The 15,350-nt window shown below is 40.9% G+C and overlaps 1 protein-coding gene across 19 annotated transcripts in view; it reads right to left on the bottom strand.

Moving 5' to 3' along the window:
• snap91a (synaptosome associated protein 91a) overlaps window positions 1-15,350 on the bottom strand; it is a 187,351-nt gene that overhangs the window by 36,251 nt on the left and 135,750 nt on the right. For 14 of the 19 annotated variants that reach the window (XM_080192666.1, XM_080192667.1, XM_080192664.1 and 11 more), the window contains 3 exons: window positions 8,245-8,345; window positions 6,320-6,334; window positions 6,017-6,172 (listed from right to left, as the gene is read on the bottom strand). In XM_080192666.1, the coding sequence (XP_080048792.1) occupies window positions 6,017-6,172; window positions 6,320-6,334; window positions 8,245-8,345 (272 nt within the window). The remainder of the gene's footprint in view (window positions 1-6,016; window positions 6,173-6,319; window positions 6,335-8,244; window positions 8,346-15,350) is intronic. The other 5 variants (XM_080192671.1, XM_080192678.1, XM_080192684.1 and 2 more) reach the window with 2 other exon arrangements.

The following is a 15,350-nucleotide window of genomic DNA, read 5'->3' as shown; positions in this document are numbered from 1 at the left end:
CTCTCAGAATCTACTTTACTAAACACCCTCAGAATTGCATGTGCTTCAATAAGACCATTTCTCTTTCTTTAAACTACAACGAATACAGGCCTAACCTGCTCAACCTTTCCTCATAAAACAATCCCTTCATCCCAGGAATCAGCTGAGTCAACCTTCTCTGAACCAGTATAACCTCAAGGCGGCCAAAATTGCACATAATCCTATATTTATGCAGTTTCAGCACTCATAAGAACATAAGAAATAGGAGCAGGAGTAGGCCATCCAGCCCTTCAAGCCTGCCCTGCCATTCAATAAGATCATGGCTGATCTGAAGTGGATCAGTTCCACTTTCCCGCTCTCTCCCCATAACCCTTAGTTCCCTTGTCTGTCAAAAACCTATCTACCCGTGACTTAAATATGTTTAGCGAGGTGCCCTCCACCAATTCAAGGGGCAGAGAATTCCAGAGATTCACCACCCTTTGAAGAAGTTCCTCCTCAACTCCGATCTAAACTGCACCCTCCCCCCCGCATCTTGAGGCCGTGCCCTCTAGTCCCACTATCCTTTCTAAGCGGGACGAATCTCTCTACCTCTACCCTATCCATCCCTTTCATTATCTTATACGTCTCCATAAGATTCCCCCCTCATCCTTCTAAACTCCAACAAGTTGTCAGGCCTCATTTGGAGTACTGTGCGCAGTTCTGGTCGCCTCACTATAGGAAAGACGTAGAAGCTATTGAAAGGGTACAGAGGAGATTTACAAGGATGTTGCCTGGACTGGGAGGCATGCCTTATGAAGTTAGGTTGAGGGAGCTGGGTCTCTTTTCCCTGGAGAGACGAAGGTTGAGAGGCGACCTGATAGAAGTTTATAAAATGTCGAGAGGAATAGATAGGGTGGATTCTCAGAGGCTATTTCCCCGGGTTGAAATGGTCACTACGAGAGGACACAGATTTAAGGTGCAGGGAGGAAAGTACAGAAGTGATGTTAGGGGTAAGTTTTTCACTCAGAGGGTGGTGAGTGAATGGAATCGGCTGCCGTCAGTGGTGGTGGAGGTGAACTCGCTGGGGTCTTTTAAAAGACTTCTGGATGAGTATATGGGGTTATATGGGATTGGGGGTTATAGATAGGTCTATAGATTGGTAGGTGTTGATGTGATCGGCGCAACTCGTGGGCCAAAGGGCCTGTTTGTGCTGTAGTGTTCTATGTTCTAAGTACAGACCCAGTCTGTTTAGTCTCTCTTCATAGGCCAACCCCCTCATCTCCGGTATCAGCCTAGTGAACCTTCTCTGCACTCCCAAGGCCAATATATCCTTGCGCAAGTGTGGTGACCAAAACTGCACACAGTACTCCAGCTGCAGCCTCACCAGCGCCCTGTACAGTTGCAGCAAGCTCCCTTTAGAATTGTATCCTTATTTTGTACTGCTTCTCCTCTTATTTTCCTACCAAATGTATCACTTTGCACTAGTGTTAAGTATCAGCAGCCACGGTGTAATGCTGTAATAGCTGATGTAATAGACATTCCAGGATCCTGTTGAGATCTGGATATGCATCAAAGCTGCACTGTATCTAGTTTATAAGTCAAAATCCTGTCAATATAAGATAGTGAGTGCATTCCTTTAAAACCTCTTCCCCCCCCCCCCTCCCTTTAATCCACCCTTACCTGCAAAAGGTCTGAGGAATTGTTGATTTCTGTGTTACAAAGGCCGAGACCATGTGTTCTGCGGCTTCTGCCGTATCCTTCCCCAAGGTTCCCTCCTACAGCTTTTAGCGCCCTGAACTAGCACTTTTATTTATCTCTTCAAACACCTATTCTAAGATCATCCTGTCCGTAGATTCACACTTTCTCAAGCCTATTCCCACTAAACTATTAACTAACTGCCATATCATGGTAGTGATACTGTAAATGCTTTTTTTCCTCTTTGGGATGGTTTCCCTACTTTTCAAATTTGCTATCACCTTCAATAAAAGTGAGCTCATCCAAAATCTCTACTTCCCATATCCTAACTCTCAAAATCCCCTTCATCTATGACCGACATTAGCTCCCAGAACACTCAAACTTAAACTTCTAATCCTCATGTTTGAATCTCTCCATGGTGTCTGCCCTTGCATATTTCCAACCTCTCAACTCTTGTGCACATCTGATAGCCTTCAATACACTACTGCTGGTTGTGCTTTTAGATGTAAAGACTCCAGGCTCGAAGCTTGTCCACTTCTTCACTTTGCTTTCCATTCGTAAGATGTTCTTTAAAACCCACATTCTTGACCAAGCTTTTGATCATCTACCCCATATGTCACCCTTTTGAGCTTACTGTCAATTATTGTCAAAACAGTCCTGTGAAGTAGCTGGAGATGTTTTACCACATTAAAAGGTTCTATGTAAATACAATGTTGCTATTGCCAATTTATGCTAAAGTGGGTCCAAACTGCACAGTGCTTACATGTACAATCCTATGCAATGAGATGCGCATAAAAAATCTTAGCTAGTGCTCACATTACAACACTTTACCCCTCTCATGGCATGTTCTGTAAGCTCAGTATAACAGCACTGACAAGGGTCTGGATTTTACCATTTAATGGACTCCAATTCAACTTTTCACATCAAAATAATTTTAGGATGTTAGTTTTCAGTCAACAAAACGCATGCGTTGGTTATGTTAGACTTTAAAAATAGACTACCAAGTATCAACGACTGATTACCCTACATTCTATTGATGTATGCTTTCCCAGAAGAGATAATTGAGCAACTACATAAAGCATACTTGTGACATTTTTGTTGAGTGATTTGTTCCTCTCGCAAACAGTGGATTTAATTATTTCTTGCATCTCAGCTATGTTAGTAGATTAACTCCTATAGGTTATGATCAGATAACATTTCCAGGATGTTTATCGTTCACAGGATTGGAATGAAAATGACCACTAAATAAAAATGCAGCAGAGGTTATTTTGGGCCTGGTCAAACTTTTGAACTCACTGACAACCTAATTTTCATAGGAACGTGAATACAACTGGAATTATTAAACTGCAAGTAAACAAGATACAATAGTACAAGAATGCAGGAGTAGGGAGGTCGAGCTTCCATTATACAGGGTATTATGGTGATTGCATTGGGCAGGCAATTGTATAGGGGTATTATCACTGAACTAATAATCTAGATACCTAAGATAATGCTCTCAGGAGCCTGGCTCACAAAAGATAACATCTGAATTAAATTTTTAAAAATCTGGAATCAAAAGTCCAACAATGAGCACGAAACCATTGTCAATTGTTGTAAAAATCCATTAGGTTCATTAATCTCCATTAGAGAAGGAAATCAGCCATCCTTAGATAGACTGGTCTGTGTGACTCCAGATCCACAGCATTGTGGTTGACTCTTAACTTCCCTTCTCAACAGCAATTAGGAATAAATGCTGGTCCAGCAGGCAATGCCCACGTCCCAAAGAATAAAAAAATCTGTAGTAGTATTGGTCTCCTTATATAAGGAAGGATGCAAATGCATTGGAAGAGCTCAGACAAGGTTTATTAGACTAAAACCTGGAATGATCGGATGGTCTTATAAGGAAAAGCTAGACATGCTCAGCCTGTATCCACTGGAGTTTAGAAAGTTAAGAGTTAACTTGATTGAAACATACACGATCCTCAGGGGACTTGCCAAGGATGGAAAAATCTTAATTGGACAACCCCTTATTTTTAAACAGTGACTTCCTAGTTTAAGACAGATGAATTTTGCTTTTCTCTCAGAGGATAGTCAGTCTTTTGAGCTCTGCCTCGAAAGGTGGTGGAGACTGAGCCTTTGAGTATTTTTAAGGCAGAGGTCAATAGATGCTCAATAAGTAAGGGGCAGGTGAAAGGTTATCAGGGATAGGCAATGATCTTGCTGAATGATGGAGCAGCTCAAAGGGCTGAGAGAACTACAACTGCTTCAAATTCATATGTTCAGGTTTGAAAATCATGTTATTTTTCCTGCAAGTCTGGTTGCTATGCTAACAAAAATCACAATAGGTGCAGGAGCTGTGCTTCCCCTTAACTTACACATTTGGTTTAAACATTGAGTGGTCCTAAATGACTATATAGGATGAAACATTACCAATGGTACGAAACAGAATTTTAAAAAACTCTCAACTTCACTGAATGTCAATTGGAGTCAAATGACAAATCTTACTTAAATTGCAGGCTCAGCAAATCTGCAAGAAACCTGTAGTTGGATAAAGTGGTCTACAAAAGGTATAGATGCAAAAGAAATACAAAACAAATTGGATGAGTTTCTCATTTCTTATGGCTATCCAATGCCTTGATTTGCAGATGTGCAGTGATGTTAAGAGGAGGCTTGTTGATGCTCTCATAATATCACTTTTTAGGTTCACTTCCAGTCCAGATGAAACTTCATTAATCTGAAACATCAGGCTGAATATAAACTTGTAGGTGGGAAACCCACAAAACAAGCTCAAAGATTATGCAGAAGTTAATTGCAGAATCTGATCAGTGCTCTTTATCTCTATTACCAAGCCACAGTTATCCAGAGTGAGGGCTCACTCAAAATTGGTAATTAAGTGTTTGGTTCAAGATCATGGCTGGGAGCAGAAGAGCTTGGCAAGATTGGGAAGTCTAGGTATTAGGACCAGAAGCAGACAAAGGCTGGGGTTGAGGGAGATTGGAGGTCAGGGACAGATCCATAATCAGAATTGGAGAGATCAGAGATTGAAGGCTTTGCAGTGAAGATGGAAAAGCTGGGGTTGGAGGGCAAAGGCTGGCAGATTGCACACATCCTCTCAACCATTGCTGGCATCCTTAATTACACTTGAAATGAATGGGTTGCATTTCAGAGGGCGAGTTAAACAATTGCTGTGAACCATGTGAGCCAGACTAGGTAAGGAAGGCAGGTTTCTTTTCCTAAAGGAGATTAGTGAACCCAGATGGGGTTTTATGGCAATAAACAATGGTTTCAACAGTCAATGTTTAATTCAAATTTCACCATCTACTATGACCCAGTTTCAAATCCCACCACAGCATTATCCTGGGTCTCTGGGTTACTAGTCCATTGACAAAAATCACTATGCCATTGCCTCCCACGGGTACTGATCACCAGGATTACATTCTCATCTCCCTTTAGCTGTTAACTTTCCTGAGGCCCCAAAAACTTAGCCAGGATTAAACTAGGTGTCATGCTGCCTCATTAGAATATTTAAATTGTTGACACATTCTTGCAAGGATTTTGGTTCCTGCCCCTGTTGAAGTTGGAGACAGTATGGGATAGGTATTCAGAATGTTTCTGCATTTTAATGGCACAAACTCACACATTTTGAATGATTAAAATTTCACCCAATAACTGCTTCTCTACAGATGCTGCCTTACTGATTACCCTCACTTGGATGGATTAGTTGGTAGTTCTGTAATCCCAGAAGCATCAGTGTCTAAGACTGGGAGGACAAGCAGTCCAGGATCAAGTGTGAGGGCATCTCACAGGGACCAGCAAAGGGTCGGGTCAGGTCAGGTTCTTGGGCAGCTGGGGTTGGAGGGATTGTGCAAAGAGGAATGCTTGAGAAAGGCACACTCTTTCCATCCCAAGTCCAAGCAATGATCCTGCCAGAATTCCCCTCTTCCCCTGAGCAACTCCTGTCAGCCTCAATTTGAGGCTAAGAATTGGCGCTAGCCTCAATTGGGGCAAGGGCAGATAGGTCTAGGGCAGCCTATCAACCCCATGTAAGAGTTGCAGATAGGTCAGCTGTAGGCAGGAAGGTCACCCAAGAATCTATGGGCCCTCTTCTTGTAAAGCTGTTGGCAGGGAACCATAAAATTCTGCTCAATATATGATTAGTTACCAAGTTGGCTCAAAATATTAGAGACAATGCATTTCACAATAAATTTCACAGAATATTCATAATCACCACTTAATTTAAATCCTAGGCTTTCATAATCCATACATAAAACAACCCAACTTGAAATATTTCCACATTAGTTGTAGCCAAGCAAAGAATACAGAAATTGCTGAAAATTGTAACTGAGTTAAGATCCTTCCGTCACTGAGATGCACCCAAACTGACCTCCAAAAAGATCCAGATCAGTGGTTGTTGCTGTAGCAGCAGCAGGTGTAGTAGTATCAGCAGTTGTAGGAGGAGTAGTCAAGGAAGCCTCTGTTACAAATGGATCAGAAGGTGGTGCCTCAGAGGCATTAGGGAGGGCAGGAGAAGTCAAAGAATCTGTATTGCAGTGTCAGAAGTAAGGAGGGGGAAAAAAAATAAAAACATTCTCTTGAAGCCAGATTCCAATCTGAAGTTTAGCAGTGTGTGTGATATGACTGTTTGTAAATATCAATGAATTCAAATAAAGTACATTAAACTACTTACCTTCACCCAAGAGATCTGTTTTATCCATTGCAAGGGTGCAGAGTAAAGGAAGTATAAAGAAATAATGGTTCAAAATTGGATTCCTTTTGTTATAAAAGGTCACTACACTATGGATTTCTGGGAATTATTCTTAAATTTACAGTAGCCAAGTTAAGAAAATCGCCAAGAGTATTGAAAACAATGCAACATCTAATATTATTAGATGAGGCTTTTGCCTTCGTCCCACAATTATAAAATTCTTGCAGCTTAGGTCAGTTTATTGAGAACTGTTCAGGACAAACGCCACTTCAGTGCCAGCTCAAATTTCAAAAGATGACAACGCAGCAATTTCAATAAATTATTTCCCCCACTATTTTCTCTCATTCACATTGTACATGCAAAGTGCTGTATGTAATTTTTAGTCAAAGTGTCCCTACTGAGGCCGAAATAATAAACATACTAAAAGTTACAATATTTCAAATGCATTATGATCAGCTCAACAAGATTTGCAACAGAAATAACGTACATTCTGTTCCTTAGGAAAACTAATTGAAGCTGTCTATGCCATACATGTGGGAATAGGATTCTGATCTCAAGTATTATTTAAGGTAGCCTAAAATAATGCATTAAGTATCACAAGACATTTGATGTGCTTTATATATTGTACCTTTTATGGAAGTCAGCACTTCTCTTCAAATACCATTTCTGGATATCCCTCATCAGAATATATTAACAATTACTGCCAAAATTATCTTGCTGAAAGCCAAAAGCATCAGCTAAGCCTTTGCCATGATATCAGCCATTGTCCAATATAATAGATCAAACTGCACGTCAATGGGTAATGTATAAACATGGTCAACCCAATTAATTACAAAAATGGCAAAAACAAACTTGAAGATGTGGCTGAAGTGATATGACAAAGGTCACAAGCATCTTTTTAATTGACAATTTGCTTTTGTTCAAGTATTAGAATGAGCTGTTTGTTACCAGAACTTTATTATCCATTCTCATTTTGTATTTTTCTTCCTATTGTTATTTCTACACATTTCAAGCCATAAACCAATTTACTAATTAAAGCTGAGTGAAATGCAGCAGAAAAGCAAAGGAAACAGTTATAAGTGCTTTGAAATGGAGCTGCTGTTTTTAATTTAAACAGGCTATCCAAGTTGTTTAAATAGTCTGAAAAACATCGACAGTCATAAAATAACTTGAAGTGGTGTTTATTTTTTTTTAAGTGTGATTTGTTTTGCTATTAGATGAGCCCACTTAATACTGCTAGTATTAATCTTGAAGATTATTTATTAGTGTCATAAGTAGAATTACATTAAGGCTGCAATTTGGTTACTGTGAAAATCCCCTAACTGCCACACTCTGGCACCTGTTCGGGTACACTACAGGAGAATTTAGTATGTTTAATGCACCTAACCCATACATCTTTTGACTGCAGGAGAAGACCAGAACACATGGAGGAAACCCATGCAGACACAGGTAGAATGTGCTGACTCCACAGTGACCCAAGCCAGCAATCAAACCCAGGTCCCTGGTGCTGAGAGGCAGCAGTGCTAACCGCTATGCCACCTGTCAAAGTAGTTAATATGTTGATTATCTAACCTGAAAATTGGTCTAAATCACTTAAGAGGTGACCATCAGGAAAACAAAAATAACAATGTTCTGTATGAGATGATATCTTAACTTCAGACTAAAAACTTTCTTATTTATATTATTAAAAATCCATTAGAAAGAACCGTGCCATAAATTATGCACTATATCACTCATTCCAACATAAATGCTTCTCCAAAACTCAGTGGCAAAGAGAAATAACTAGGAAGGTCCAGTAGCACTCATACTGATCTTCTGAATTCCAAATTGAAACTACACTGAAACAATGTTTTTAGAGAATATTTTGCCATCAGGTGAAAAATATTCTTGCAATGCACTATTCTTACCTCCCCAAGCACTGGCTGGTGGATTAGCAGCCACTGTTGACTGCACTGTAGATGTAAAATCTGGCTGTAAATCGAGAAGATCACTAGACAATTTTGATGCACTGAAGTGGAAAAAGAAACACCATTAATATTTCAAAATCATTGAAATGCTTTTCCCATTCAAATTCAGATACTTGAAATACAAAATCGACAGTTCTAACACATTTGTAGTATTTCTTAGTGCAGATAGTGATATAGAAGTGGTTTAATGCAGATTCCAAATAAATACATTTTTAAACAAAATCATTACCCTCAATCTATAAATGCGAATGCTTTAGGGATTGCCATTCTCTGTGCGCAGCCCCCATTATCATGTTATCTGATTTATGTGCAGCCACAGTGCTTTAAATTTGGGCAGGAGTGAAGATATTGCTTCCTAGTTCTACCTGGATACACTAATCCCCAAATGGCATTTGTAATAGAAGCCCAGTTATGCATAAGACTTTAAAAAGTTAATTTTTTTTGGGAGGGGGGCAATATAGTATTACAAATGCTATTTGCACGTAAAATAGTTCACTTAATTAATCTGGGCAATTGAAACATTTCTACGCACAAAACTGGGAGCAGTTGCACTGCTCAAACAAAACGATATACTGACTGTACATTCCATTAATCAGCTGGATTCAGAAACTCATTGCAAATTCATTCAATCTGAAAATAGTACTCCAATATTTAGGTCAAGAATTAACATATGGTGGGTCAGAATGATAAAATAAATTTGAACACTATGCGAGTTAGTAGGAGATAAGTTAGTAGGAGGAAATTTTCCGTGGCATTTTAACAGTCAAGGATGAAATTGAGAGACAAATTGTAAAACACAGACATCTATCTACTATGAGCTTTCTTCAATCTGTAATACTTAGGCAAGGATTGAATAAAATTATTGTATTTACTTCAAAATATTGCTTTGGAATTTCCAATTGGGGCTTCTAACATAGCTGCAGACCTGGCCCCAAGCAGTCATTTGTCTACGTGGGCTTTCTAATGATGTGAGCATCACTGAACACCATAGAGGCACCATCACTGATTCTGAGATAATGGACATTACAGCATTATGATATTGCTGTGGTCAGCAAAACAACTGAATGGACATCCTCTGTTTAATAAGAGCAAGAGTTTGAGGTGAAGAGCTCTTATGGTGGCACTTACTATATTTGCATTCATAGGAACTTTGTTACATAGAAGTTTCATGCCTAGAGCAGCTAATGCTCTCTTTTCATGCTGAAATGAGCTATTGCTCATATAATCAGACACTTAGGGCGCAACCGTACAACACTGTGCTGCCTCGCTGAAAGTTGGGCGAGACAATCAGTTGAGGGGCAAAAAACAACAAATGTGCTTGGTTTCTTGCCTCCCCTGATAGCACTGGCCCTGTTTTGCTGGCGAAATCAGCTTTGCGCCTGCTAATTTAAATAGTAATGACATCATTTTAAATGTCATTAGCAAGTGCCGATATGACTGAGTTCACTTGTCCTTAACTGCTCGCTGTTTGGGGTTCTCACTGGCAAGCATCACAGATGGTCTCCACCAGCCAGAGACCAGACTAGTAATCCAGAGACCTAATTCTCTGGGGACATGGGTTCAAATGCCATCATGGGAAATTTGAATTCAATAAATATCTGGAATTAAAAAGTCTAATGATGACCATGAAACCTTTGTCGATTTGTAAAAACACAATGAAATCTAAGTTGGGCTACATGTGATACTCCACAGGAATATGGTTGAGTCGCAAATGCCTTCTGAAATGGCCTAGCAAGTCATTCATTTCAACTATTAGGGATAGGCAATGAATACTGATCTAGCCATTAATGCCCACATCTCATGAACAAATAAAATGTCTGCAGTTGAAGGGGTTGGCATTTATATAGCACCTTTTTCAACGTCAGGAGATCTCTGTACACAGAGAACCTTCGTAAACAGCAACTGATGATAATTGTTTAAGGAATTCAGTGCACAAAAAGGTTAATGCTGCAGTGACCTTCCAATCTTATGATAAAAGTTAACCTGGAAAATATAGTACATTTGAACACCAGCTAGTCTTGCAAGACCGAATTTGTACAGACTAGGAAGAATCATAGAGGTTGACTGCATGGAAACTGACCCTTCGGCCCAACTTGTCCATGCCACCCCTTTCTTTTTTAAAGGCACTGAAGCTAATCCCAACTGCCCACATTTGGCCCATATCCCTCTGTACCCATCTTACCCATATAACTGTCTAACTGCTTTTTAAAAGACAAAATTGTACCTGTCTCTACCACTGTCTCTGGCAGCTTGTTCCAGACACTCACCACCATCTGAAAAAATTGCCTCTCTGGACACTTGTGTGTCTCTCACCTCTCATCTTAAACCTATGCCCTCTAGTTTTAGACTCCTCGATCTTTGGGAAGAGATATTGACTATCTAGCTGATCTGTGAGGTGGTGCGCGACAGACTGGAGGGGCTGATTGTGGACAAGACCCCAGGACCGGATGGAATGCATCCGAGGGTTCTGAAAGAAATGGCGGAGGTGATAGTGGATGCCTTGGTGGTTATTTTCCAGACGTCGCTGGATTCCGGGGAAGTGCCGGAGGATTGGAAAACGGCTAATGTTACGCCGTTGTTTAAGAAGGGTGCCAGGCAAAAGGCGGGGAATTACAGGCCGGTTAGTTTAACGTCTGTGGTAGGTAAAATGTTAGAATCCGTCATTAAGGAGGAAATTGCGAGGCATCTTGAAGGGAATTGCTTGATAGGGCAGACGCAACACGGTTTCATTAAAGGGAAGTCGTGTCTGACAAATTTACTGGAGTTCTATGAGGATGTGTCTAGGGCGGTGGATAGAGGAGAGCCGGTGGATGTGGTCTTTCTGGATTTTCAGAAGGCGTTTGATAAGGTACCTCACAAGAGGTTACTGCAGAAGGTCAGAGGACATGGAGTTGGGGGTAGGGTGTTAGCGTGGATAGAGGATTGGTTGTCAAATAGGAGGCAGAGAGTGGGGGTCAATGGGTGCTATTCGGATTGGCGGTTGGTGACTAGTGGGGTGCCCCAGGGGTCGGTGCTGGGGCCTCAGCTATTTACCATTTATATAGATGATCTGGAGGAGGGAACCGAGTGTAGGGTGTCGAAATTTGCTGATGACACCAAGATTGGGGGAAAGGCAAATTGTGTGGAGGGTGTGGAGAGTCTGCAGAAGGATCTAGATAGGCTGGGCGAATGGGCCAGGAAATGGCAAATGGAATTTAATGTTGGCAAGTGTGAGGTGGTCCACTTTGGTAGGAAGAATGGTAGGAAGGACTATTACTTACGTGGCGAAAAACTGCAGCAGGCGACGGTGCAGAGGGACCTCGGGGTCTGAGGCCGCAGCTGGAGTACTGTGTGCAGTTTTGGGCGCCGCACCTGCGCAAGGATATTTTGGCCTTGGAGGGAGTGCAGAGGAGGTTTACTAGGCTGATACCGGAGTTGAGGGGGTTGAGCTATGAGGAGAGGCTGAATAAACTAGGCTTGTACTCGTTAGAGTTTAGAAGAATGAGGGGAGATCTCATTGAGACGTATAAGATGATGAATGGGATGGATCGGATAGAGGTGGAAAGACTCTTCCCGCTCAAAAAAGACAGTAGGACTAGGGGGCACAGCCTCAAGATAAAGGGGGGGCGGTTCAGAACGGAGTTGAGGAGGAACTTCTTCACTCAAAGGGTGGTGAATCTCTGGAATTCTCTGCCCGTTGAAGTGGTGGAGGCTGCCTCGCTAAATATTTTTAAGAAGCGGGTTGATGGGTTTTTGATAAGAGAGGGGATTAAGGGTTATGGGGAAAGGGCGGGAAAGTGGAACTGAGCCACGACAGATCAGCCATGATCTTATTGAATGGCGGGGCAGGCTCGAAGGGCCAGATGGCCTACTCCTGCTCCTATTTCTTATGTTCTTATGTTCTTATGTGCCCCTCATTATTTTATAAACTGGTATAAGATCACCCCTCAGCCTCCTATGCTCCAGAGAAAAACGTCCCAGTCTATTCAGCCTCTCCTTGTAATTCAAACCATCAAGTCCTAGTAAATCTTTTCTGCACTCTTCCTAGTTAACATCCTTTCTATAATAGGATGACCAGAACTGTACAAAGTAACCCAAGTGTGGCCTTACCAACGTCTTGTACAACTTCAACAAGACGCCCCAATTCCTGTATTCATTGTTCTGACCAATGAAGCCAAGCATGCCGAATGCCTTCTTCACCACTCTGTCCACCTGTGACTCCATTTGCAAGGAGCTATGAATATGTACCCCTAAATCTCAATGCCCTAACATTTACTGAGTAAGTCCTGTCCTGGCTCAATCTACCAAAATGCATCACCTCGCAGTTATCCAAATTCAACTCCATCTGCCATTTGTCAGCCCACTGGCCCAATTGGTCATGATCCCGTTGCAATCGGAGATCATCTTCTTCACTGCCCACTATGCCACCAATCTTGGTGTCATCTGCAAACTTATTAACCACGCCTCCTATATTCTCATCCAAATCATTAATATAAATGGCAAATAACAGGGGACCCAGCACTGATCCCCGAGGCACACCGCTGGTCACAGGTCTCCAGTTTGAAAAACAACTGACAACCACCCCCCTCTGGCTTCTGTCAAGAAGCCAATTTTGTATGCATTTAGATACCTCACCCTGGATCTTGAATTTAACCTTATACAACAACCTACCCATGTGGTACCTTGTCAAAAGCTTTGCTAAAGTCCATGTAGACACCATCAACTGCACTGCCCTCACCTAGCTTCTTAGTTACCCCTTCAAAAAAAAAATCAAATTTGGGAGACATGATTTTCCACTCACAAAGCCATGCTGACTGTCCCTAATCGGTCTTTGCGTCTCTAAATACCTGTAGATCCTGTCTTTCAAAATATTTTGCAACAACTTACCCACCACAGATGCAAGGCTCACTGACTTGTACTTCCCTGCAGCCTTTTTAAACAAAGGCACAACATTTGCCACTCTGATCTTCAGGTACCTCACCTGCGACTATCATTGATTCAAATATCCGTGCTAGGGAACCCTATTCCTCCCAAGCCTCCCATAACATCCTGGGATGCATTTCATCAGGTCCCAGGGATTTATCTACCTTTATGTGCTTTAAGACTTCCAGCACCTCCTTCTCCAAGATGTACACTCAAGACATCAATATTTATTTCCCCAAGTTCCCTAACATCCATGCTTTTCTCAACAGTAAATACTGATGAGAAATATTCATTTAGGATCTCACCCATCTCTTGTGGATCTGCACATAGATGATCGTGTTGATCCTTAATAGGTCCTACTTTCTCCCTTGTTACTCTTTTGCCCTTTATGTATTTGTAGAAGTGCTTTGTTTTGGCAAAGGAGAATCCAATCTCGTGTCCACCCTCCTGATTTCTCTCAACTCAACTCCTACACCCCCTAAACGCTTCAAGGGACTCATTTGATCCCAGCTGCCAATGCATGTTATGTGCCTCCTCCTCCTTCTTGACCAGGCCTTAATATCACGAGTTATCTAGGATTCCCCATTTCTGCCAGCCTTGCCCTTCACTAAGAGGAATGTGCTTGTCCTGAATCCTGATTGCAGGCATTTAAGTTTGGCTACTGAAACAGATGGATAAGCAGTAATGTGGACACCCAGGGCATGATCTGGGGATCCAAGTTCAAATCCCACCACGGCAGATGGTGGGATTTGAATTCAATTAAAAAATGTCTAAACCTTTGATAATTGTTGTAAAAACCCATCTGGTTCACAAATCATCTTTAGGAAGGGAATCCACTGTTCTGATCTGGTTGGGCTACATGTGACTTCAGATTAAGTTGACTGTCAAATTTCTCCATTTCTGGGGAAATTAGGGATCTGCAATAAATGTTGGCCCATTCAATAATTAATTTGACATATGGATGTTAAAAGAGAAACAGTGACAGGTGTGAACATCAAATCTAGGTGTCACTGCATTTGTTCCCTTAAGAATTCTTTAAGAAAAATTATGGAGCATCAAGTGATGCAGGTCAGCTAACTCAAAAGATTCAATTGGGTGCTATAAAAACAGAAAATGACAAATGGACTTGAAACATCAACTTTTTAAAAAACTCTACAGACTGCCATACTCGGAGTTTTTGCGGCATTTTCTACTTTTATTTCAGACTGTCAGTATTTTGCTTTTATTAGATTTGGGTGGTTCTGGTTCTGTCAGTCGAACAGAAACCAGATCAGTTCACAAAATGCAGAATAATCTGACAATATTCAGATCTGGTGGTATCTGTGGAAAGAGAAAGTGGATGGGTGATCAGATCAGATGAAAGGTCATTGACCTTAAAAGTTAACTATCATTTTCCTCAGATGCTGCCTGACCTGCTGAGTATTTCCAACATTTTTTGTTTCTATTTCACATTTCCAGGATCTTTAGTTAGTTATTTAACAACAGTTACAAAAAAAACTATTTCTATACTTATTTTTCTAAAGAAAATTTGTGACAACAAAAGGATTTTGTCTCATGGGTTTATGAATGTGTGTGTTACAGGTCATGGTAGATAAAGCTTTAAGATTTAAAGTTTAACTCAAGAAAATAGAGCCTTTCAAAACAGATCAGGCCCAAAGCCAATCAATTGGTCTTAAGAACCAAGGAGACATATTTATTTAAATTGGAAATCTGTTTGCATGGACTACCAAATTTAAAATGTGGTTTCCAAGTGTGAAACTAATTGTTCCTGGTGGGATAAGATATTCTATTGACAAGGTGGATGGTCAAACCATTCAAATCAAACAAAGTTGGGAGACATCTTTGAACTTTACTATTAGTGGCAGTTGTATTTGTGAAGGCAGTTTTCAATTTTTGGTTTTGAGAATCAAGGGAATGCTTGAATCGGTTATGTGAAGGGGAAGTGTGTGTGTGACCCCTTGTAGCTCATTAGTTAGATAGCTTTGTAATCCAAAGCTGTAACATGGATTTATTTTTGACAATCATTTGAAGTCAAAATGAATCCAGGAAGGCTAAAAATGTTGGTCAGTCAGCAGCTAACAGAGATAGCGTTTCAATATTCTATTTTGCATACTGATTCAAAAATACTGACATTGTGGTTTGCT

Source organism: Carcharhinus amblyrhynchos, chromosome 7, assembly GCF_965287045.1.
Source record: "Carcharhinus amblyrhynchos chromosome 7, sCarAmb.v2.hapA, whole genome shotgun sequence".
Taxonomy (NCBI): domain Eukaryota; kingdom Metazoa; phylum Chordata; class Chondrichthyes; order Carcharhiniformes; family Carcharhinidae; genus Carcharhinus; species Carcharhinus amblyrhynchos.
Note: the sequence above shows the minus strand (reverse complement) of the source record. Positions and strands in the feature narration are given on the sequence as shown.